The following is a 26635-nucleotide window of genomic DNA, read 5'->3' as shown; positions in this document are numbered from 1 at the left end:
GCCCAGAAATTTGTTTATTTTATGTATTCTGGTTATAACAAATTGAGAACACTCATCTACATTATAATGAAACAGCAATTTTATAGATATTGTTAGTTTGTTAGAGCTCTAAAGGTCTCAGCAAAGCCTTCACTTCCTGTTCTGTTGTAGGAATGTCAGTTAGGTGCTGAAGAAAAGGGCGTCCATGGATGCAGGTGTGGTTGGCGCCACCCAGCTGCTGTTCCATCCGCAGGAGGGTTTCCTTCACATCATCTCTAGATAAATTTGTAGGCAGCTGCCGGGTAAGTCGGACTGCTTCACCCTGTGAGGGAAAAATTCTAATTAAATTAAACAGCAAAAATATCACCGTGATGCTGTGTTCATTTTGTACTCAGAGCAGCTCTCACTTGTAGATAGTTTGTGACTTTCAATGGCCTACACTCCCGCACAGTTCTGGCTTTCTTGTGAAGAACTGCAGTCAGGATCTCCCTGAGGTCCTCCACACCGAGGAAAGGCACGCAGTCTGCCATTGCTGTCACTTCCAGATGTCTCTCGGCTAATGTGACGCCTGGCCAAAATAAGCAGAAAACAAGGATTAATATACTCCAGACGCTAGTACTATCTCCAGGAAAGAATAATAAATAAATATTGTGGTTTACAGCCGAACTGTTGACCAAGTCAAACAAGCAGAGGGCCAAATGGAGTGTTAAATGACTAATAGAAGCCCCAGCAGACTGGAAGGAAGCTGTCTTGTAGGGTGGAAGAATGATGGCTTCTCATTTCACGAGGAAATACTGCGAATCATGCACAATTTATTATTTTTAATACACAACTTTGGATGGTAAAAAAAAAAAGAAAAAAAGAACAAACCCAGAGAGCCAGGGACAATTTGAAATATCTGTGCAGAGAAATACTGCAGGGTTCAAATCATTCTCTATTCTATTAAATATTTATATGAAAATAATAGCTTAAAACAATAAACTTACCTATGGCAGTAACACATTTACTTTATATTCAGATTTAATTTAAAATATCAGAAAAATTATACACAAGTTTTGAAGGATATTTTCAAGAATATAACAAAAGCAAAAGAAACTCAGCAGATTTCGTGCACTGAAAACATCTTACATGCACCGCTGCCTTCAGTCCAAGCACACCCACAGAGGCTGGCAGTGCCAAATGAAAATTCCTGGAATTTTTTAAAGGGCAACCATTCTCATCACCTGCACACTGGGGTACAAACCTACTGTGAGACCACGCTGTCGGGCAGAGAGCCAATGTCAACTGAGGTGAACCATTCCAGCAACAAAAACAACCAATACTCACAGGACATTGTATACCCTCTGCAGGCAAATATTGAAGAGGTAACATCAAAGCATGGATGAACGAGGTTTAACTGAGGAAGTCATTCTACTTCACTCTGACATCATGTTTAAACGTTTGCTGGGATAAATCCTCGTAGTCTTATTTAATAGTCTCATTTCTTTCGCTCATTTACAGATCCACATTTTTATTCTCGGTCTCTATTAGAATAGCTCTGAATGATTTACAGTTCAAAACAATATTTATCCTATAGTTGGGCTTGGTGCTGATGCTAAATTCATCTACTGCCTTAAACAAGAGCCCATAGATTTGAACTACAGCCTGGATATAAAATAAAATATAAACATTCTGTGTCTAAAAAGTAAAGTCAACACTGACATGCCTTAAACCTGCAGTCTTTCCAATAGCCAGCAGGGAGCAACTCTTGACGAGCAACATTTTAGGAGCTGGTCTTACTGAAGGAATTTAAGGTGAGTTTAGGTGACGTGGAGGCAGAAGCTAAAGTAATATTCAGCCAAATGTTTTTCTTGAATATTAATAACCCTGTTTTTTGCCCCAATATAAAGACTTACACTGATGTTTTCAGTGTCAATAAGATTACTCATAGATTTTGGTAGTTTTTGTATTTTGCAGTTCATCGCCTTTACATTTAGTATGCTTGCAGTACACATTTGGTATACTATTATGTATTTTTGTGTGCCTTACTAGTCTACGCAACCACCATTGACTGTACTGTTGTTTGTCTTGGCCAGGAAACTCTCCCCAATGACAATGAGAAAGGGATGCTTTTATAAAAGAAAGCCTCAAATCAGAAGTAACTGACCCTCTGGTATAACTCTCAAATGTGCACCTTAAACCAGATAACTTGTAAGCTGGAGTGGAAATGGCATCTTACTAATTTAGAAGATCATCATTTAGTTTGGAAAACTAGTTTGTTGCACTAGAATAAAATCCTCCATAAAGCTAGAACATCTTACTATTCATCAGATTGAAGAAAATAAGAACCCTAGGTTTTTTCACCACTGTAGCCAGGCTGACAAAGAGTCAGAACTCTTCATGAATTTATTCACAAATAAAATTTTAGCCATTAGAGATTAGATTATTTGTAACCATCTCATACATCTATGGTAAACCATTTCTCTCTGATTCATTTTTTTGAGTTAACTTCAGTGATTACTTTCTCCTAATCATCAACGCGTCTCCTAGACCCCATTTCTACGAGACTGCCCAAAGAAGTCCTACCATTAATTACTGTTTTAGTCTTAAATATGATCAGTCCATCTATTACTGGATTACTTACTACAGACCTTTAGTAATTCACTAATTAAACCATAACTTAAAAAGCTATCATTTGACCCAGCTGTCTCAGCAACTCAAGCTAAACAGAGAGTCTTCTTCACACACTAAGGTTAATTATGGAGTTCCACAGGGTTCTAGGACCAATTCTGTTTACATTACACAGAATCTATCTGTGTAATGTAAACAGTATAATTAGAAGGCACAGCATACAATTTCATTACTATGCAGATGATACCCAACTTTATCTATCTATGACGCTAGATAACACACACCAATTAGTTAAGCTGCAGGAATGTTTTAAAGATATAAAGACCTGAATGACCTCAAATTTTCTGCTTCTACAATGAGATAAAATTGAGGTTATTGTTCTCGACCCAGAAAATCTTAGAAACAAGATTTTAACCCGATACTTGGTTAAAACCAATGGATAGTATTTCCTTGGCTTCCAGTAACACCGTGAAGAACCTTGGAGTCACGTTTGATCAGGATATGTCCTTCAAAGTTCATAATAAACAAACATGTAGGACTGCTTTCTGTCGCAGAGTAAAGGTGAATAACTAGTCAATGCATTGATTACTTTTAGGCTGGACTACTATAATTCATTATTATCAGGATGTCCTGAAAGCTTCCTAAAAAGCCTTCAGTTGATCCAAAATGCTTTAGCAAGAGTACTGACAGGGACTAGAAAGAGAAAGAATTATTCTCCTATACTGGCTTCTCTTCACTGGCTCGACTTTAAAATCCAGAATGAATTGAACTGAATTAAACACAATTATGTTTTTGATGAAGTATTTTCAGTATTTATATCAGACACATTAGAAGAGAGGCACTCAAACATACCTGAATAGAAACTAAAATGTGAGGTTTCTACAACAGAAAAGGTGGTGGTAGAAATAAAACTTCCACAGGGAAGGAAAAAACTTTTAAAAACATTATTGTTAGGTCTCAGTGACCACTGAAAATTAGTTTAGATACTATTTGAATATCAGGACCACTTCCAAGTGCTGAGACTTGATTCTAGAAGGATGTTACTTATACCAACATCACTGCATTATTTGGCTGTTAACATTTACCACAATATCTCACAAATTCTTCACCCTTTTCATTGTTGAAATGCATAAAGTTAAGTAATCAATCGGTAATTTTGGCAAGTTTAAAATGAACATTTGGAGGTTACTACTGAAAACTCTTAAAAAACAAAAACACTAGAATTGAGAATTTATTGTTTAACATGATAAACAACCTTGTGAAAGACTGGGTGTTTTTCATTTTACTCACAGCTAATCCGACACAGAGAAACTCTGTCAGACATAATTGCCTGTAATCCCGTTACGGGGACTGTAGGTTTGACATTTCTAACTGCTGAACTATGACATTAACAAAAGCATGAGTCACAAAACAAGAAACTTCTTGCACACAACTTGTTTACTTAGTGGACTTTTTGTTTGCAATATTTACATTTTCCTCATGTAGCCTGGAAATTAATATTATTGAATTTTATCATCATCCTCATGATTTGTTCTTCTAATTTGAATTCTGTGGAGCTTCTGCTTTTATTTTTAGCGCCCTCTATGGGTTATGTAGGTAGATTGCCAGGAGTGGTATTTATTTCAGGCTGATTGGATTTGTCAGACCCTGATGAAAGCTTAAAGTTGATATGTGTTGGTTTATTTTTTTCTTCCAAGCTGTTCAAAGAATAAAATTAATCTCTCTTTTTAACAGAAGCCAGAGTACCTGAGTGGTTTTCTGTGGTAATATCCTCATAAAATAATGTCAAGCAACTTTTCCTGGATTTATTCTTTGTACCTGGAGTGAGTTTGACTTTAAAACCATTTGCCACAAGCCTAGGATCAGAAAAGAAGGCGGCTCCATTCAGCTCTGGGCTTTGTTTCTCCATGCTGCACAAAGCCTCTGTGTATTCAGCCCCTCCAAGGCTTCTAAAAAAGAGAAAAAGAGGATTTTAACATACATACAAAAAACAAAGGTAAAAATACTTCTTTCTTACTTAGCTCTCATATATGTGCATACATTTATACAAAGAAACTGGCTGTGCACTTTGCTGGTGAAACGTGAGTGATACGTTACCCATCTGTTAACTGTATAGGGTTCTGCAGACTCGCTGCTGGAAGTATATTATTCTCTAGAAGTCTCTTAAACAGCAAAGCTTCCTCCACTCGAAATGGGTTTAACAACATGAGCCTCTGACCACATAAAATGACCCAGGCGCTCTGAGAGGCCAGCCGGTTTACAAGACGGAGGCCCTGCGGCGCTGCGCTGCTCTGGGATGAGAGGCGCTGAAGCTGCAGCCGCAGGGCAGCCACGCTGCAGGGGAGGGGCTGTGAGGGCTTAGGAGCAGGGTTCTTCATCTTCTTCTGAGGCTGAGCGGCGAAGAGCTCGTCCAGCAGCTGCTGGTTGGACAGCGGGGCCTTACGTTTCTGACCCTGCATATGGCTCCTCACACCAGGCTCTCTGGGGCCCTCAGCTGAGGCCAACTTAGTCCTTTGTTCATGATGTTCCAGGTGTTTTTTTGCCTTCTCTTCATACCTGCAGAGTTAAACCAAGCCTTGTAATGGTAGTTATGGCTGTTTCTGCTATTAAATCAAAAACTCTTTTCTAAAAAGTGTGCATAAATGAAACAAAGAGAATGAAATGAGATAAGCATAAACGTGTATTTTTAGTTGAACATAGTGGAAAAACATGTCAAACATTGAAAAGTTGGGATGGGGGCAAACAGAAGACTGTAAAAGAGGTGGTGGAGTATCTCACAACTAATGAGGTACAGGACTAGCCTGACTGGGTTGTTTTTTTTTGTTCTGTTTGTTTTTTAAAAGCATCCCTGAGCAGATAGGTCTTTCAGAAGTATTTAAGGGAGTATCCACAGATTGTTCATGAGTTCAACTAATTAGAAATAACTTTTCTTGATGAAAACAACAACAACAACAACAAAAAAACCCTTTTTGGGTCATATACAGTTAATAATATCATAAAAGATGAAAATGCAGAGCAGGGATGTCAGACTCATTCTGCTCATGACCAAACCAAGCCTGTACATGTAATGAAGTCTGGATTCTGAACCATTCATTTACAAAACAGAGAAGAATAAGTGCAATTTGAACAATATTCTGTCTCAGTTTTTGATATTAAACAATTTACTGTGGTTACAAAGAAACACTACTTTGCTGTTATAAAGCAGGTTGTAGATAATGTCTTTATCTGAAAAAAAACTGCAAAACTAACATAACAGACTGTAAAAAGCTCAAAAACTGTGCTCTGTCAATCTGAATATTTTGTACTTTGTGTGCCAGATTCAACACTTCAGCAGCTGGAGCTTTCAGCCGGATATAGTGAAATCTCTGCAAGGAGCAAAACTAAAAAACCAGTACCGAATGTTCACAGTATTCAGCCTTTGGAAAGTACATCATTAAAATCAGACGTGTGGTGGAAATCACTGCACATGCTCAGTAAAAAACAGGGTCAGTGAACACAGTTCACCACTTCTTCCATAAAAGTCAGTTAAAATTTATCCATATAAAGATAAAAATAAGATAAAAATGACCTATGATCTCTCTCGGGAGGAGATTTTCTCTCAAGAAGAAAATTAATTCTTGAACTATTTGCCTACACAATCATTTAAAGAGTGGTGAACTGGTCAAACAGGCAGCTTCTTTGGGATCCCAGCCTCTCTCTCAGTCTTTGAGAAATACCACATACTGTAAGCGATGAAAGCCCAAAATAAATGCTAAGAAAAAGTTTTCGCCCACACATTCTTACAGAGCAGCTCCAATCTTCTGAAAAACTTAGCTTCTCCAGGATGCTCTTTTTATTACCAATGACATTAGGAATTCACCTAACCAGCTCTGAGATATTTCATTTAAAAAAAATTGTATTTCCTTTTTTAGCATAAAGTCGTTTTTTTGTTGCTTGTCACATCATTCAAAATGATGTATATTTTTGCAAATCATTGTAATCCGCTTTTCTTTACAATGTACACAGCATCTCAAGGATTTTTTTAATGGGGTTATAAATTACATCATGAGTACCACTTTGTTCCCAAAGATCATGTTGAGAAGTTGACACCAGGGTACATTGGGTGCTTTCCTTAACAAAATAGTAATTTTATCAACTCCTGTTTCCATATACTGCATCTGAGCATTAGGTCTGATGCTTTACCACCTCATTATTTAAATAGCATGTTTCACAAATTCATGTTAGCGTGCCACTTAAGTGAAAGGTGCAGAGTTATCTTATTTCACGGTTAAGACAGCAGTACAGTGAAACACAAGTCTGAACAGATGTCATTTTCCATATGCTCTTCCATACCTTATTAAAAGATCCTATAATCTGCTGATACACACTTTCCAACCTTGCAATTACTTTAAATTGGTATGCAGCAATCTTACATAATTGGGTTCAAATGTTTGCAACACAGTGTAATGTAGTATCTCAGCAGTTAGAAATCAAAGTCTGACACGTACCAGTGCGTCTGGGACAGTTTCTAAGTCACTAATGACAAATTGACAAATGACTGAAAAGTACTGCACACGTTTAATGCAAACCTTGAGCCAGGAGGATGACAAACTATTCTACCAATATTACCGTCACTGGAACAATAGGTCAGTAATAGCTTAAGGGTTTAAATCCCGGCCAGGGAATGCATCCAGTAAGGGTTCCCCAGGCTAGGACCTGCCATGCTACTCAAGGCTACTTTGGAACATGATAAGATACTTGTAACTGAAGCCACGCTAGCTCAGACATCACCCGGATTAATAAGGTCTGGGTCAGGAACCAGGATATACTGATGAAAAGTGTGCTTTTGGAACAAGGCTATGGCATAAGCTGGCATGGGATGACAATAGGGAACTGTTGGAAAGATACTTTGAATGCAACTCCAGTTAAGGAGGAAAATGAATGGGAGAGTGACCCCCAAACTGGGAGAGTGGCTCCAACAGATTCCAGGAATGAGATGTCCAAAAAAAGCATAGTCCCAGGAACAGTAAAGATACTGCCCTAGACACTCAAGTCCCCAAGCCCCTGGTAGAGGAACTGAGATTGAAGGACAAACAAAGAGCGCCCGGAGGGCAAGAGGGGAATTTTTTTAATGTATATGCACATTTTATTTCCAAAAGTATTTGCTTGTGTGCCTTCACACGCATATACACCTGAATGGCATCTTATTCTTAATCCACAAAGTTTATAATAATGTGGGCCTTTCATTGCTAAGATAACAACTTCAACCCTTCAGGGAAGGTTTTTCATAAGGTTTAGGAGTGTTTACTGGAATTTTTGGAAATTCTTCCAGAAACACATTTGTGTGGAAAGACACTGATGTTGGTTGAGAAGGCCTGGCTCAGTCTCCGCTCTTATTCACCCCAAAGGTGTTCTATTGGGTTGAAGTCAGGACTCTGTGCAGGCCAGTCAAGTTCTTCCTCACCAAACTCAGTCACCCATGTCTTTATGGACCTTGCTTTGTGCACTGGTGTGCAGTCATGTTGGAGCAGGAAGGGACCATCTCCAAACTATTCCCACAAAGTTGGGAGCACGAAATTGTCCAAAATGTCTTGGTATTATGAAGCATTAAGAGTTCTTTTCACTGGAACTATGGGGCTGAGCCCAACTCCTGAAAAACAACCCCACACCATAATCACCCCCTCTACCAAACTTTACACTTGACATAATGCCAGTCAGACAAGTACCGTCTCCTGGCAACCAGCAAACCAAGACTCATCCATCAGATTGCCAGACGAAGCGTTCATCACTACAGAGAACGTGTCTCCAATGCTTTAGAGTCCAGTGGTACCGTGCTTTACAGCATTGCATCTGACACTTGTGTTTGGTAATGTAAGGCTTGGCTGCAGCTCCTTAGCCATGAAAACCTTTGCCATGAAGCCCTCTATGCACATGTCAAGGCAGACGAGCTAATCTGAAGGCCATATGAAGCTTGGAGGTCTGCAGCGTTTGACTTGGTAGAAAGTTGGTAACCTCTGTGCTTTATGCCCCTCAGCATCTGCTCTATGGTTTTATGTTTTCTACCACTTTGTGACTGAGTTGCTGCTGTTCCCAATCACTTCCACTTTCTTATAATACCACTAACAGATTACTGTGGATTATTTAGTAGTGAGGCAATTTCTCAACTGGACTTGTAGCACAGGTTACATCCTATCGTGGTACCAAGCTAAAATTCACTGAGCTCCTAAGAGCGACCCATTCTTTCACAAATGTTTTCAGAAGCAGTCTGCTTGATTTTATACACCTGTGGCCATGGAAGTGACTGGAACACCTGAATTCAATGATTTGGATGAGTGAATACTTTTGGAAATGTAGTGTGCAAGTATTTTAACCCTTTTTGGATGAATATTTAATGAGACTATCTTCTTATATCTTGTATCTTGCTGACAGGTATTTATATTTTATAGCTTATTAAATAATGCGCATAACTGGCCAGGGACTGCAAAGAGAGGTAAGAGCTAAGGCAATTTTTTTCATCTTTTTGTGTATTATCCTTTCAAATTCAAGAATAAAACTAAACATTTGCTTTTTTTTCTGTTTATTTATTTTAATATATCCGTCCTCATCTAACCTTCATTAATGCCAATCCTTTGACTCTGAGGGGAGCCGGGGTCAAACACAAATGCTCATTACCTCCATGTGTGCTGCGCCAAGTCTGCCCTTGACTAGCCAACTATGTGTCAGTCCTCATGCCACTTATGCGGTGTAAGTGTAGGTGAGATTTTTAAGTGGACAAAGGGACATGTGCGAGTCTGGAAATGGTCTCTAATTAAAATTGAGTGAACAGGAGTTTATATCAGTGAGTATAAATTAAATCAGTAGTTAATGCCTGTGTTTAGTCGATATGCATGGAAAGAGAAAACAAACTTGAAGCTTTAATTTGCCAAATTTAAATAGAAATGAGATGTGACCCTCTGGACAGACCAAGAGGGGACATATCATCATTAGGAATACCTGTTGCACTACGGAAATCTATGTTACCTCACCCCCTATTAGGCAAAGTTGTGTGGAAATTAGAAATACAGCTCGTATCAATAAAATTTCCACAGCAGGCCTCTCACATGCAAATGGCAGGTCAGACTTTCCTCTCTTCCATCTCTGCCTTGCAAATAACAAGAGATGGAAACTCAGAAAGGTGAAGGTCTGGAAACTCACTTCTTACGGTCTTCCTCCCTCAGATTTTTCCACCTCTCATGGATAGCGACGCTGATGTCCTGCAGGCTGGCTGTGGGTTTCTCTCTCAGGACCTCGGCTCTGGCTTCCTTCTCAAAAATAGCGACAGGAGACAACGGTGCCCTCATGGTGCGGTTGCTGATCATGTCATAGGCTGTCAGGGCAGCTCGCTTCTCCGTGATGGCATTTAATGTCTTTTTGCTTGAGCTGCTCTCACTCTTGGCCTCATCTGGGACAGAGTGATTCTGCTTTGTAGGTCGATGAATTATGACAGGCTGCAGGGGTTCTCCTGATACCGGGTCAGTAAGAGCGGTCCCCCGGCTCCAGTCCTCAGCTGAAATTTGGACTTTGCTTATAGTTGCAGCTGTCATTTTATTGTCCACAAGTCTCTCCGGGGATTTGCTTGCTGGCTTTGTCACCGTCTGAGACATTTCATCATCATAAAGAGAAAAGTTAGACTCAAGATCAGCTGGAATCTGGTTTACAATCCAGTCATCTGCTATAGAAGAAGAGGAGCTGCAGTTTGAGGCCTGGCGGTCCAGCGAGGTGTCAGCTCTCGATTGTTTGGGTCCGTCTCTGGGGACGCTATCATTGCTGTGACTATTCTCTGCATTTCGTTCACTGTCAGCCTGCAAAGGACTAGATGGCGAAGGAAATGGCTCAGAGCTGAGGTGTTTGTCAGCTGGGAGATCAGCGGTAGGCCGAAATCCATAGAGAGAAACCAGCAATGCCTCTACTGCAGTCAATACAGTCTCCTAAAAAACAGATGACAAAAGGTCAATTTCCTTCCTCAGGAATCTCTACAGCCAAACAAATAAACTGCAACTCACTTTGATTAAGTTTGAGCTTTGTGGTTACCTTGTTATGAAGAAGAACCTGAGTCTTGTCTGGCGTCAGATTAACGTCCACTGATGAAGGTGGAACAGAAATTTTAAGCATAAGGGTGGGATATCGATTTCTGGCTTGGTCGTCTGCATACTGAGCAGTATAGTGCTGACGCAACAGCTGATGGCCAATCACAAAAAAATAAAATTTGCAGAGAAACAAACAAACAAAAAAAGTTTTTAATCCATAAAAATGTATTTATTGATTGTTTTATTCAAAATGAGTTTACCTTCATTATTTCTTTGTGCTGGACTGGCCGGTTGTTGACAAATATAAATGTTTTGTCAGGGTTAGAAGTGCTCGTAGAGGAGTAATCAGCTCCAGGCTTTGGGAAAAAGCCCTCCAAAAGAATCTGAGAAAAAGAAAAATTAGTTATCCAACACAAAGAAGGCTAATAAGAAAAGGTATGCCATGCATTAAAAACTAAAAATAAGTCAAACAGGAATAAAAATCCAAAAAGAAACAAAAGCACTATAACATCATTCATCTATTTTCCATCGCTTGTATAGGATGTACAGCAGGCTAAATAAAGATCTTGCTCTTCCCATTACCTCCCCAAGCTCTTTCAAGGTGATATGGAGATGTTCCCATGCCAGATGAGGGCGATCGTGGCTCAAGAGTTGGCAGTTCGTCTTGTAATCGGAAGATTGCCGGTTCGAGCCCCGGCTCAGACAGTCTCGGTCATTGTGTCCTTGGGCAAGACACTTCACCTACCGCCTACTGGTGATGGCCAGAGGGGCCGAAGGCGCGATATGGCAGCCTCGCCTCTGTCAGTCTGCCCCAGGGCAGCTGTGGCTACAACTGTAGCTGCCTTCACCAGTGTATGAATGTGAGAGTGAATGAATAGTGGTATTGTAAAGCGCTTTGAGGGGTCCCGAAAAGCACTATATAAATGCAATCCATTATTATTATTATTATTAGATGAGATACATAATATCTCCAGTGTATCACTGGTCTGCCCCAAGATCTTATACCAGTTTGGACATGTGAGAAACACCTCACCTAAAGGGGGTTTACAATGCTAACTGGTCAGATGCCTGAACCACGTCATCTGGCTCTTTTCAGTGCGGAGGAGCAGTGACTCTACTCTGAGTTCCCTTCAGAAGAAGCTCACTTTTGCCATCTTATTCTTTCAGCCATCTATTGCTTGTGGCCAGGTGAAGGTAAGACCAACCAGGTTTAAGACATTGGCTTCACTTTTCATAAAGTCTCTCCTCACACTGTGCCAGAGGAGCACTAAAGCCACATTTCCATTTCGTCTCTCTCTAATTCTGCACAATTCTGTTGTCCATATATTAAGGTTATGATATTTTACGGGTTAAAATGATCAGACTCATAAAAGAGGACCAAAGTTCCCTCTTCTACATGCAGGCCTGTTTCTGGTGTTCAGCATTTTCCCATTAAAACTCAGCATCATACATGATGACCTTTTACCCAAAATCATGCCAGAGGGGGTCCTAATGAGCTAAAATCGACGACTCAGCATAAACCTCAACAACTGTACTTAAAACTCCATTATGAATGCAAGCTAGTAAGAAATTATGGAAAACTATTAATGTTCAGCAGATCGCGAGGAGTCAACAGCTATGCTTGTTTCCACATGGTCTCAGGCTCATTATTAGCAGCAGCGCACGCCAATGAAGTTAATAAATGAACTGCTGTTTCAGGTCAGGGCACACATGCGTTTCTCCATTTCTGCTCATTAGGGTCACTTTATGAGTGTACGAATGGCACCTCTGGCCCTAAAGGGCCTCGGCTATGTGTAGTCAAGCTGGCAAAAAGCGAGTGTCACATTTTGTTCTGCAGAGGAACAGCTCTTACAGCTCTCCCCTAGCGAGGCTGGAGAAATTGTCAACCCGGTCCCCTTGATCACTGAAGCTTTGTTCTTAGGGACAAGGTGGAGAAAAGTTCCCTTTCATTGCTACGGGGAGTAAGAGGAAAAGGTGAAAGGTTGTTCTCATAACCGGGCACCAAGCAGGAAAATAACAACAACAAAGGGGAAAATGAGAGAGAAACAGGGTGAAAAGGGCTGCTCCATATCTGTCAGAATAGATTAGTTTGGAGCCTGACAGCAGGTAGGAGCCACATGACACCTACCGTGACCAAGCAGAAAGTTACAGCTCGACGGTAATTCAACTACAATCTGCAGAGCAAAGCTTAGCTAACAAAAATCACTCAGCCCTCATCAGGAAAGAACTCAAGAGAAAAGGGCAAAGAAATTGTTGGCCAGCCACCAACTGACCACATTTGCTGGCTTGAGACCAGGCGTTCATGATGAGGTTATTAGCTCACAATCGAGTATAACGTGCATGCTCCCATTTGCTCTGCAGAAATTATCCATCATATCCAGGCATTAAATGTAGTATTGGCAGCTAAGCCTAAGGTCCTAAGGTCGTAATCATTAATCATCACCAGTGCAGATCTGGTTATTTTTAACTTGTTTTCAAATATTTTCTTAGGTTTTTGAGCGCTAGTGTTGCATAACATTAGCAACACTGACTCTGAGAAGTCCTGTTATGCATGCTGCAATGTTACACAATATTTTAACTGATCTGGATCTCAGGATGTGTTTGTTGACATCAAGCTTTCAAGGTGAGCGAGGGGAAATTGTGCTTTTCGAACACAAACGTCTGCGTAATGAAGGGCAACGGGGCCACAGGAGAAGCAGCATGAGGTTCAAGCAATGAGTAGATGTGTGCGCTTGAGGCGGGACAGGGGCAGTGTGCAGATCTGAACTCATGACAATCGTCCGTCAGGGTTCTGTGCACTTCATGCCGTCTCTTTTGTTGCAATATTAAAATGTGAATTTGGGACACAAAAGGGTTAACAACCGTTTGTGTTCATCTTGCAGAATCGCTCAGCTTTTCTCCAGTTTCTACAGCTTCCCCTTAACTAACCTCCGGTTGCTCCTGGTGATGGTGGCAAGGGATCAAGTTGGCAATAGCACCGGGCCCCAGCGTGGCGAGGAGGGCGCTTCTGTTATCGGCCACTTTGGCCTTCTGCCAAAGGACCACCTGGAACGAAATGACACCCGTCCACCTCCATGAGTCCTCGTCAAGGTTATTACAGTTTTTATTTATTAGCTTTGACTTAGATTTGACAATTTAATTTTCGATGTGACACATTTTTAAAGTGTTTTGATATTTTTTTAAGTGCTATAGTCTGTGTTTTGGTCTTTTCTATAAAACTGAATTTTTGTCAGGGCTGAGACTCAAAAAGGTCAGAAAAAAGTAGGAAAAGAAGAAACAAAGGAACCTTTGGTAAAATACACATATATGCACATAACAATATAGCCAAACAATAAAGAGTAATGAAACAGGGATTTGTAGTTAATTTCACATGAGTAGTCTTGCAGGGCCAAGTTGCAGGTTGTCCAATGGTAGTTGGAAAACCATGACTGCTACAGGGAAGCAGGAATAAGACTATTAAGCATGCTGACTGCCAGAATGAATTATATATATATATATATATATATATATATATATATATGTATGTATATGTATGTGTGTGTGTGTGTATATCATTGGAACGGGATGCTTAAGACAGAAAAAGAAGGAAAAGCAAAAATAGGTCCACTGTACTAAAAAGCAAGTTTCATCGACAATCACACTGTATAAACCCCCTAATGCTGTGAAAACGTTTAACATAATGTAGTAATTAAAGCTTGGAAAAAAATTAAAAAATAAATACATTTAAAAAGATTTCTCCACATAAATTTCTAAATGTGTACATTTTTCAAATAAGTAATCAAGAAAAAAACTCACTGCTGTATTTTCAGCAGCACCACAGTTCAGAAAATATTTTAGGTGCAAAATATGTTAACATCACTATGTGTCTACCAGTGAATTTATCTCCTGGGTGTTGATTTCTAAAAGCACACACTGTGTTGCAGGACGTGTCTCAGATATTAAATTAAAGTTGGCACCTGTAAACGGATAACTCCTGTAAACAGTTCCTGAAGAAACTATGAAACATGACACAGGCCAAATGGCAGAGCTGGAGATAAAGGATAGGGGGCAACTAAGTGCTGATTGCACAAAATGGGTTCAGTACCCTCCCCTGACGAACTCCAAATTGATTTCTATGAAAGCTATATGGTGGTCGTGTGCTCCCTTCCCTGACCTGCACCACCTACACACTTCTGTGTACAAACTGGCTGCAGCCTGAAACTGAAGCCGAGGTCAAGTCCGCAGCTGTGATCAGCAACTTAACTCAGGCATTATAATCACCCAAATCGCAGCCACAGTCAGCTGTATTTGTGTTGGGGTGCCTGATGGGTAAGAGACGAAAATGTCTATGTAGTGAAACAAGTAACAATAGCTTAAATTTGGAGTTGTGGTGAACAGGAGATCACACAACAAACTCTTCTGCATTGCGGATACTCCTGACCACTCTATTCACAGAAAGCAACACTTTCTCCAGGACTCTGCTCCACTACTACAGGAACATGCAATATTTCTTTTTAATTTACTTTTTATTTATTTCCTGGTCTTGAGTGTAACCACTGGTTTGCACTTTATTGTGAACCCTCTGTATTTCCATCCATGAAAACATCTCTTGATTGTAGACTTTGACTTTGTGTCAAATGATACATCCACCTCCTCATCTAACCCTCTTGACTTCGTACGATGTTGTGAAATTGTATTTCTTAACCATAGAAATTATTCTGTGCTCAACCACACTTGTCTTCTGTAATCTTTCAGCCTTTTCAGTGTTGCTGGGCTGGCTGGTGTATTAGTTCTTTTTAAGCCACTTCTATAGCTTTTGTTCTCTCTAATAGATGGATTTTGGTTTTTCAGCCTATCGATGACTTCATTCACTAGCATCTCATTGGATCTCATATTGGCAGTTCCAGTAAAAAGCTACCAAATGCAAGCACTTAGAATAATTTCAGATCTTTGGTCTTTTTAGACTGTTATGAAATAATGAGGGAATAGACCTCACCTGTTCCAATACTTTTCTTAAATCCCCATTTTCCCTTCATACAATGTAATGTGTACAGAGGCAAAGCTCCAAAAAAGAAAAACATCCTTGTCCAAAAACTGCATATAGTGCTTTTTGTATCATATTTTTCCGACATATTGTCATCATACATTTAAAAATACTAACTCTTACATTATTAAAAATACTGAGTCTATATATGAGAACCAAGAATTTTGTTCCATGTTGTCATACCTTTACCTATTTAAGCCATTTTTTAATACTTTTTTAATCATATTTTATTGTCCCCTTTAGTTCTCAATTAAGATGTTTTATTTTGCTTGACTTGTACTATGTATTCTGATTTATTTTCTTGTGTTTTTATTTCTTTTTTGATGTTTTATTTACATTTTTACTTAAAAAAATCTTCTTGTCTTTTGGGACATTTTATGTTTTGAAATAGTATTTTACTCTATTTCTCCATGTTATCTTACTTTATTTAAAAATGGTCACCTTTTTTACTGCTACACAGGCCTTTCCAAATTTGGGGAATAAATTAATAAATATCTAAACCGGTACACTTCTAAATTATAAAAAAAAAGACCAAATACGTCTCTGGTCTAAAACCAAAAATCCCACAAAATGACTTAATTTTACTTTTCAGTTTTTCACGCTGGAAAACATGCAACCTGAATATAACTAATGAGAATTAATGACTGTTGTTAGGTCAGTGTTTATTTATGATCCATCTCTTCACAGTTAATTAAATAACATTAGACATTGTGAAAGATGTTACATTACTTAAGTACACGTGTTATTTATGTTCAGTTAAGCTTGTGTTAGCCAAACTCATCCAACAATCAAATTGCTACCATTTGCTAAAAGAGCCAAACAAATGGCAACACATGTTAGGGATTCACGCCTCTCAGAGCATCGATGTTTGCTCTTAAAGTAATTTGAACTATAGCATTCTCTGCAAGCCCAAACAATGATGTCTGCTACATCATGCTGTAATGTTCATGGATGCACTTGGTAACATTTTTCTTGCAGCAGCATCCAGAGGCACTGTGGCTCCAAGGCTGTAAATTGCCCCCAGACCAGGCATGAATTCAGTCCCTGGATCTGGATTAATTTGTGAGTTTTCTTGAGAAAATCAAGACGACATTTCACGTGTTTTTTTTAAATTAAATGTTATATGCATTTGTGAAGTGATGACGCAAAGTATTTTGCAATCAGGGCTGCTGCCTGATTAAAGTAAATATCAATCACAATTATTTTGGTAACTCTGGCAATTACAGTAATTTTTCTTAATGCAAAAAAAAGACAAAAACAAAACAGCCGTAGATAAGAGTGAGACAATAACCCTGATAAGACAGACAGTGCAGGGAAAGGCATACAAAAACGTCAGTGGCCTTGTACTAGGAATGAAATGAGAATCGATATTATGATTGTTTAACACAATCATTCTCAGAAAACAACAGTGGATTTATTAAACTTTGAAAAATAAATAAAAGCATTAATGTATTATTATTAGACTTCCATGAGCTTTAATTGTAATTCAACTAAATAAACTCAACACTACATGAATGCAGTAAATCTGCTGCAGGCTAGTGGGAATGTGGCAGGGAGTGAATCTGGAATTTTGTGATTGGAAAACTGAATGTGGCACAATAATATTTTGATCTATATTACCTTCTTTCAGTAAAAGGTGGAGGGTAAAAATATAGCTGAAATTAAAATTCAATTAACTGCACAGGTAAAACAGACCTTCCAAAAAATCCCTGAATTCAGATCCAGATTGACTCCAAAAGCCCCACTTCTGGTCAAAATTTAAAGCAAATCTCTTCATAAATGTTTAAGTAATCTTGCTACCAAACAAACCAATCAATCAAACAAATATTAGAGCTCTCTCACTTAATGACATTTACCACTAAAAGAGATCCTCAAATATCCAGAACATGCTCCCCTTAAATTGTTAGACATCTCTGTTGTGTGTTTGCCATTCACAGAGGTTTTGTTTCAGCAATTAGTTGCATTAATTATACTATTTTGATCACCATCTGACAGACTGTTGCATCACAAGTATTTGTAAAATGTCTGCAGGTTTTATTGTACATCATCTAATCCTGTTTAAAGATTCTCAATCAAACATTTCAGAACAAAAGATTGAGGTTCGAGTTTCTCAGATGTGACGTTTTTATTATTTTCATTTATTTTATGTCACCATTTCTTTAGTATCTTTTGGTTTTGGACTATTTTACTTATTTATGTACCTTGAAGCCAACACGGATCAAAATGTCTTTTCTTTCTCTTTAAGAAAAAGTACAATAAATCGTACAAAATAAGTCATTCAAAAGAGATACGTTAAGATTTTTTGACATTACTAGAACCAAAAAGGACGAACATAAAAAATAATAAGGCAATTAATCAAAGCTTGAGCTGTTTCTGTTTAAACTCGGCTGTTTGAACCTTACTGGAAACAAATATATTCTTTTGCATGTTTTTATTTTAAGTTTATTTATTAATGAGTGAAATTTTTATCAACCTAAATGTAGAAAATGTTCACTAGTCTTGCAGTGTTTCGGTTCGTCTTTCTCGCCTTGATAAAATCTTTAGTGTTTCTGGAGCGCCTGTAGAAGCTAAATGAAGATTTTCCATCACACGTTAACAATTTCACAGCTCACCGACTCGCATTAGCACTGACAAGAAACCAGCAGGAGGCCAGAGACAATTTCTGTCTTCAAACAGGTCGGCCAAGCTTCTCGATATTTTCCTGTAATTGTCCGTTTACACATCTGAGGACACAACCACAAGGACAAAGGGCAAAAGATGCCCGAACATCTTACAGCTGTAAGGAAATCTGGATGAAAAAAGAGTGTAATGGCTTTATTACTTAGCTCTCTCTTCCAGTATTTAATCAATTTTTTGTTTGATTTTTGTTAATCCCCCAAAATGGACCAATATACTACTCAATAAAAAAAAATACACTTGTGCATTAAAACTAAAACATATTACTTAATGTATTGCATTGTCTTTGCACCCCCCAGATACAGTAGGAGGAGTGATAGTAATGGCATTAATCAAAATAGTGAAGACAACTTAACTAACTGACAATCTAACAGTATGTAATCCTAAAGAGGTTTTCAGAGTCTTGATACATGTCAGTGTTATCAAGATGGCTACAAAACAGTACATTTATTTTCAAATCCTTAATTTAATCAGTCTGTCTTACTGAGAAAGAGAACTTTTTATCAATAGAGACCTGTGTATAAAAAAGGTAAACAACAACACAGAGAACACACACATGCCGTGTTTTCATATCTTTGTGGGGACATCTAACTGACATAATGCTTTCCCTAGCCACTTACCCTAACCATCAAAAAATGAATGCCTAATCCTAATCCTTAGCCTACACCTAACCGTAACCTAATTCTAACCCTGACACTAAAACCACATTTTGAGTCTCAAAAATGCCTTCAAACTTATGGGGACTTATGGGGATTTTGTCCCCATAAGGGCTGTTGGTCCCCACAAGCATAGTAGACTTCCAATTTTTGGTCACCACTAAGATATGTAAACATGGTCTGTCTCACACACACAACCTCTCTCACACTCTATACATGGTCACAAATAAAGTGAAAGAGTTGCAGATACAGCAGCTAGTTGCATCTATAGTCCCATCACACATACATGCCATATTAATATATAAAAAACTGAAGGGGATTTTCAGCTAAAGGGAATGTCATCTGAAGGCTAAGGCGGACACCTAGTGGTTGCATCAAGCTAAAGCTTTAAATCAGGGTGCTTGTATACAAAGGCGTTGTGTTTTTTTGTAACCACAGTGGAATATGACTGATACTCATCTCCATCTTTACTTGTATAAGTGTCTTAATTACTTCCTGGCCAAACTTGCGTGTGACATTAATCTCCAGTAAAGCAGTAAAGAGTAATATGGTGTGACTATGAGGGAAAAGTGCAATGTTACTAATTCTGTGGTCTTAGTTTTGAACTGCTAGATATGGGAATGCATCCACGTTACTTGAGAATTCATAAGTTTGCTGTTTGAATCAAGCTTCAAATTGGATTCCTCCATCAGCAGATGGAGGAGTCAAATACCACCCTCTACCACCATCTGCACCACTTATTGGACAAGCTTACTACAATACAATACCTTAAGTTCTTTATTGCATTATATTTTGATTTTTATTCATTAAATACATCTTTCTTTTTTGTATTATATTATTGTAATAATAATAAGGTGCAATAATAACAATGTGCAATAAGCATACACTTATTCTTCTTTTTATTACTTAAGTTACTGTGTTGTGTTGTGTTGTGTTGTGTTGTGTTGTGTGTAGTGCCGACGTGGGACAGTTTTTCAATTTCATTGTACTATTGTATTATGTATGACTGTGCAATGACAATAAAGAGTTATCCTATCTTATCTTATCTTATTTAGACCCATTTTATTCTGTTATTTTTAATTTATTTTATTAAGCTTCTTTACTTAACAGTTTTAATTTGTCTTGGTATATAAATCTATGTTGCTGTTTTTCTTCTTTCATCAATCTTTCTTTTTCGTTGTATTTTTATTTGCATTTTCTTTTTTTTATTACTTTAATATCTGGTGTGTGCTCTGCCTTGCCTGTATGTACTAGCACTTTGTTTTTAAAGGTTGTATATAAGTAATTTTTATTTCTCTTCTTAAGTTGTGTGGAGGAGTTACTGACCTTATTGTGAACGAGCATGAGTCTCAGCTCCGGTTTGATAATGGCGTAGGCCATCAGCAGATCCTGCACCTTCTTCAGCTCCTCTTTGCACTTCTTGGTAGAAGAGAAACGCTGACGTCTCACTGGAAGGTTCTTAAAAAGTTTCATTACACTCACTGTCGTCCCTGCAAAAGAAACAGAACAGAGTAGGTGACCTAAAATTATATTTTCATGCAACAATTAGAGTTGATAATATGGCAGACAAAAAATTGCAAAAATTAAAAGTATGTACATAAATAAAATACTAAATGTATTAACACACCAAAAATAGCCTAAAATTATATCTAAAGTTAGCTTAAAAACTGATGTAAACTGACATTTGTTTTCACTTGTTCTTGTATTTTTTTTTTACCTTTATTAAACTCGTCCATTGATTTATATTCCTGTTTTATTATTCCATCATTAAAGGACATTTTATACAATTAAACAATAAATAGAGTAACTAAACAGAGTATTTGTGTAATTGTAAATCTAGTATGTTTTGCACAGTTATGGACGCAGACTTGCATTTTCCAATTTAACACACAATAAACAAGTGTACTTGTGTGATAGCATCACTGATTTATTATTTCCTATTTTTATAGATTTCCCTATTTATTTTTCTTTTTGTTACACATAACGAAGAAGAAATCCTTAAAAGAAGATTAAAAAGAAAATAGAGAAATAAATACACTTGAATTACTTCTATTTTATTTTTCCAAAGCAAATATAATCAAGTTAATCAATAAATGCACTAATCAATTAATTTCAAAATAAACTGGAAGTTAAACAGAGAGGAGAATAAGGAGAAAGGTTTTTGTTTTTTTTTTAAATTTTGGTCCTCCATACAATCAATGTATTATTATTATTTCTTTTTCTTTTTCTTTATTACACTCTGATTTTTCCTGACCTTTGCTCTTCTCTATAGAGTTTACCTTACTGAACTATTTTTGGTTTGTCATATTTCATTTTAATTTTTCTTATTGAGCTAACCTATTTAAGAACTTTTGTGATGGGTGGTGTTTGATGTTTTTAAATTTTTGATATTCATATTTCCATAAAAGTAAAACACTTCTATTTTTCCAATAATAATTAATGAACAGCACTGTTTATAATGTGTCTGCTGGCTGATTTTGTAAACATCAATATTAAGTTTCCTGTTCACCGGGATTAAAATAAATTCTGCCCTCATATCTGAAGCAACTTCATTTTCTTTTTTTAGATATTTTTTAAAAAGGAAGTTTTCCTTGTTGCTCTGCTGTCTGTGCCGTACCTTGACCTAAATGAGACGGCTTCTGGGAAACAATTTTCCCTGTCAAGTCCATCGTGTACTGGGTGCTGATTTCATCCTCCTCTGTCTTTGTGGTAACAGCCACCTGAAGGGAAATGACACAAAACTTCAGTTTAGCCACATTGAGGTGTCAGCGGCTGTAATTTACACAGCACGAGTGTTTGAGTTTTAATAGAACACCTCAGCCACGGCGCAAATGGAACCCAGCGCCTCCCCTCTGAAGCCGTACGTTTCCAGATGCTCCAGGTCTTCATGTCTGCAGATCTTTGAGGTGAAATGTCTCACAGCCATCACAGGAGTATCTACAGCTTTGATTCCTTGCCCGTTATCACGAACCTCTATGCGGTCCAGGCCAAAATTTTCCTAAAATGTCAATAAAATTAGTGCAACATGAGGGGAAATCAAACTCAAAGCTGTTACGATCTGAACAGTGACTGCAGCAGCAAAATGCTCTAATATTAATGATTTATTTTCACTCACATCATTATTCATAATCATTGCATCATTAATGTTAAATAAATATGATTATAAATTCAAGTAAAATACACTAACAGGGGTAATTAACTGGAGGAAATCAGACTGGAAATCAGACTGGTTACTGCATTAGAGGATCATCATTTAGCCTGGAGAAATAGTTTGCTGCTTTATAAGAAAGCCCTCCGCAAAGCCAGAACATCTTACTATTCATCACTGATTGAAGAAAATAAGAACAACCCCAGGTTTCTCTTCAGCACTGTAGCCAGGCTGACAAAGAGTCAGAGCTCTGTTGAGCCAACCATCCCTTTAACGTTAACTAGTAATGACTTCATGAACTTCTTCACAAATAAAATTTTTATCATTAGAGAAAAAATTACCAGTAATCATCCCACAGATGTAATATTATCTACAGCTACTCTTAGTACCATTGATGTTAAGTTAGACTCTTTTTCTCCAATTGATCTTTCTGAGTTAACTTCAATAATTACTTCCTCCAAACCATCAACGTGTCTTTTAGACCCCATTCCTACAAAACTGCTCAAAGAAGTCCTGCCATTGATTAATTCTTCGATCTTAAATATGATCAACCTATCTCTAATAATCGGCTATGTACCACAGGCCTTCAAGCTGGCTGTGGTTAAACCTTTACTCAAAAAGCCATCTCTAGACCCAGCAGTCTTAGCTAATTATAGGCCAATCTCCAACCTTCCTTTCATATCAAAAATCCTTGAAAGAGTAGTTGTCAAACAGCTAACAGATCATCTGCAGAGGAATGGTTTATTTGAAGAGTTTCAGTCAGGTTTCAGAGCTCATCACAGCACAGAAACAGCTTTAGTGAAGGTTACAAATGATCTTCTTATGGCCTCTGACAGTGGACTCATCTCTGTGCTTGTCCTGCTAGACCTCAGTGCAGCGTTCGATACTGTCGACCATAATATCCTATTAGAGCGATTAGAACATGCTGTAGGTATTACAGGTACTGCACTGCAGTGGTTTGTATCATATCTATCTAATAGACTCCAATTTGTGCATGTAAATGGAGAGTCCTCTTCACACACTGAGGTCAATTATGGAGTTCCACAGGGTTCAGTGCTAGGACCAATTCTGTTTACATTATACATGCTTCCCTTAGGCAGCATCATTAGAAGACATAGCATACATTTTCACTGCTATGCAGATGACACCCAGCTCTATCTGTCCATGAAGCCAGATAACACACACCAATTAGTTAAACTGCAGGAATGTCTTAAAGACATAAAGACCTGGATGGCCGCTAACTTTCTGCTTCTTAATTCAGATAAAACTGAGGTTATTGTACTCGGCCCTGAAAATCTTAGAAATATGGTATCTAACCAGATTCATACTCTGGATGGCATTACCTTGGCCTCCAGTAACGCTGTGAGGAACCTTGGAGTCATTTTTGACCAGGACATGTCCTTCAACGCACATATTAAACAAATATGTAAGACTGCTTTCTTCCATTTGCGCAACATCTCTAAAATTAGAAATATCCTGTCTCAGAGTGACGCTGAAAAACTAGTTCATGCATTTATTACTTCCAGGCTGGACTACTGTAATTCATTATTATTAGGATGTCCAAAAAACTCACTGAAAAGCCTTCAGCTAATCCAAAATGCTGCAGCAAGAGTACTGACAGGGACTAGAAGGAGAGAGCATATTTCTCCTGTTTTGGCTTCCCTTCATTGGCTTCCTGTTAAATCCAGAATTGAATTCAAAATCCTGCTCCTCACATACAAGGTCTTAAATAATCAGGCCCCATCTTATCTTAATGACCTTGTAGTACCATATCACCCTATTAGAGCACTTCGCTCTCGCTCTGCAGGCCTACTTGTTGTTCCTAGAGTATTTAAAAGTAGAATGGGAGGCAGAGCCTTCAGTTTTCAGGCCCCTCTTCTGTGGAACCAGCTTCCAGTTTGGATTCGGGAGACAGAAACTATCTCTACTTTCAAGATTAGGCTTAAAACTTTCCTTTTTGCTAAAGCATATAGTTAGGGCTGGACCAGGTGACCCTGAATCCTCCCTTAGTTATGCTGCAATAGACGTAGGCTGCCGGGGGATTCCCAAGATGCATTGAGTTTTTCCTTTCCAGTCACCTTTCTCACTCACTATGTATTAATAGACCTCTCTGCATTGAATCATATCTGTTATTAACCTCTGTCTCTCTTCCACAGCATGTCTTTTATCCTGTCTTCCTTCTCTCACCCCAACCGGTCGCAGCAGATGGCCGCCCCTCCCTGAGCCTGGTTCTGCCGGAGGTTTCTTCCTGTTAAAAGGGAGTTTTTCCTTCCCACTGTCGCCAAAGTGCTTGCTCATAGGGGGTCATATGATTGTTGGGTTTTTCTCTGTATCTATGAAGCGCCTTGAGGCGACTTTTGTTGTGATTTGGCGCTATATAAATAAAATTGAATTGAATTGAATTGAATTGAATTGAATTGAATTTGCTTCTGCATGAATCAAGGTTTTTAAATAAATTATTTTTTTTCCCCTGTAACATTAGCTGTAATTAAGTACTTTACCAGTTTAACATCAATGCTTGAAGCTCCAGCATCCAGGGAATTCTCGATCAGCTCTTTGACAACATTCACCACAGAGGTAATGACCTGGGAGCTGGACAGCAGACGCACAGTGTCCGGGGGCAGCTGCTTCATGACTACAGTTATCTGCTAAGGTGAAACATCTGGATTTAGTGGCACATCTAGTCACAAGAATAATAGGAGAATAGCTGGCCAAGGGATAGCCCTTATAAACGTGCTTCTGATCTTTCTTTTGATCCCTTGCAATAGTGGGTAACACCACATATTTGATTCGGCAGAATATTATCCTGGATGTCCCCCAAAAGGGGATTTGTGTCCTCTGACCAATTTTATTAAATGTAATATTTATATGATCTTGGTTATCCACATTTTCAGTGGTGTCAGACTGCTTTAAGCTCATCAGATACATGCAATCTGCGCTGAAGTGGGTAGACAAGTTCATAAAATTGTACACAAACATATAAAGAAAAACGTGTCCAAGTATTTCCCTTTCTTTCAGTGTACAGTACAAGAATATTCTTCAGTTTGTCGACACTCACTGTGTATTAGGGGCGTGCATGATTCAAACTTTTTTAGTTTATTGAAGTCACTAATTAGATTTATTGTATTTATGTGATTTTTAAAAATCAGGAATCCTGTACAAAAATCTCAACCCAGAAACCTGCAGGTTACTCCCTAACTTCTTACACCTCCAGTCTTTATTTTAGCTGCCTGCTCAAACACAGCGGGCCATCCTATGTAAGTGTTTATGAGTTCAGTCTCTTAACTTCTCTACATGAAACCCAAAGAAATGCTGAACCAGCTTCAGTGGACCCTCCTGCAGTTAAAATCTATACATGGAAATAAGAGCAGATATTTCAAGGGGACATTTTATCTACATTAATTAACAACTCTGCCTTGATGACTGTAGACGGAATCCTTAACTTTTCAGGCGCTTCTGCCAGAAATACTCGTTTACTGCTGCTGATTAAAGAAATAGTATTTACGTTTTGTAAAATTGGCTGCTCCTTGATACATGAAAACGTCCTTTTATATCGATGAATTAGTGATCACAGCTGACAATAATTTACCAGTAAAGGCAGTCAAAAAAGCAACGGCACTAAGATATATTCACTTCATTTAAGGCACAATTTATCCACATTTCTTTAAACACAAAATGAAACTGTACTTTAAGACTAGCTAACTGCTCTCCACACCTCCTTTAAGCTGCTTAGACTTGCTAGCTCAGATTTAAATTTCAATTTTAGTTCAAACTTACGTACAGATGTTACAAAGCCATAATTAGCTCAATAAAGCGGCTAAATAATACTAACATAAAACAGCTTCTCTGCTTCAATTGTTCATAACAACAGACACGGAGAACCACAGGCGGAAGTTACTATTTTCCCGCCCCCTTCGCTGCATATTGATTGGCTATAAGTCAGGCGTAGGCGGAGTCTAAAAAGCAGTCTGCCCGGAGTTAGAGCTGGCAGTTTTGGGCATTGTTTTTCTTATTTCTCATTTTATTTACAAGAAATCTAAAAATCTGTCAATTTGTCTGTCGCACCATCTCCAAACCACAATTCATAGCAGGTCTCACTACCATCTTCTAAACGTTCGCTTTCACTCTTGATGTTATTCTCTGCACCTCTGCACCTGTGGCAGCTAACACAGAGAGACAGACAACCATTTGCACTCACACTTATGGGCAACTTATAATCACTTGTTAACCTTACCCCACTAAGTGGTTGTCTTTGGACTGTGTGAGGAAGTTGAGGTACCTATTTAGACATGGGGTTAACATACAAACTCCACAGAAAGACCTTCTTGGTGTTAGGCAACAGTGTTAACCATCATGCCACCCCATATTAAATTAAATTAAATTAAATTAAATGTTACCTGCTTGATGTGATGTGACATCCTGTGTGCAGGGATAAGAACAGGCATGCCATTTGGACATTTCTTTATTTTTCATTTGTTATGTATTTTCATATTAAATT

The 26635-nt window shown here is 38.3% G+C and overlaps 1 protein-coding gene across 5 annotated transcripts; it reads right to left on the bottom strand.

Moving 5' to 3' along the window:
- pms1 (PMS1 homolog 1, mismatch repair system component) lies at window positions 1–26057 on the bottom strand. 5 transcript variants are annotated; one of them, XM_084908164.1, is made up of 13 exons: window positions 25970–26057; window positions 24639–24785; window positions 21805–21987; window positions 21607–21709; window positions 20316–20479; window positions 13563–13679; window positions 10895–11017; window positions 10639–10785; window positions 9763–10535; window positions 4687–5145; window positions 4408–4538; window positions 387–547; window positions 1–301 (listed from the first exon to the last, which is right to left on the bottom strand). In XM_084908164.1, the coding sequence occupies exons 2-13, from the start codon at window positions 24768–24770 to the stop codon at window positions 101–103; spliced, it is 2694 nt and encodes an 897-aa protein (XP_084764290.1). In that variant the 5' UTR covers window positions 24771–24785; window positions 25970–26057; the 3' UTR covers window positions 1–100. The 5 variants fall into 5 exon arrangements, with proteins under 5 accessions (XP_084764290.1, XP_084764292.1, XP_084764291.1 ...); XM_084908166.1 differs by having other exon boundaries at window positions 24639–24782; window positions 25970–26054; XM_084908165.1 differs by having other exon boundaries at window positions 25919–26028.
- Window positions 26058–26635: the final 578 nt, after the last annotated feature.

Source organism: Perissodus microlepis, chromosome 16 (assembly GCF_051167445.1).
Source record: "Perissodus microlepis isolate ML-2025 ecotype Zambia chromosome 16, ASM5116744v1, whole genome shotgun sequence".
NCBI classification, from domain to species: domain Eukaryota; kingdom Metazoa; phylum Chordata; class Actinopteri; order Cichliformes; family Cichlidae; genus Perissodus; species Perissodus microlepis.
The sequence above is the reverse complement of the archived record's forward strand: the minus strand, read 5'-3'. Positions and strand labels throughout refer to the sequence as shown.

What these genes read in the sequence shown, in the direction of transcription:
- pms1 (XM_084908164.1), bottom strand. Translation starts at nt 24,770, where the DNA reads ATGAAGCAGCTGCCCCCGGACACTGTGCGTCTGCTGTCCAGCTCCCAG. An exon ending in AGCACAAAGAAATAATGAAG is followed by an intron (nt 10,786 to 10,894) that starts GTAAACTCATTT and finishes ATTGGCCATCAG; the next exon opens with CTGTTGCGTCAGCACTATAC. An exon ending in CCTATACAGTTAACAGATGG is followed by an intron (nt 4,539 to 4,686) that starts GTAACGTATCAC and finishes TCTCTTTTTTAG; the next exon opens with AAGCCTTGGAGGGGCTGAAT.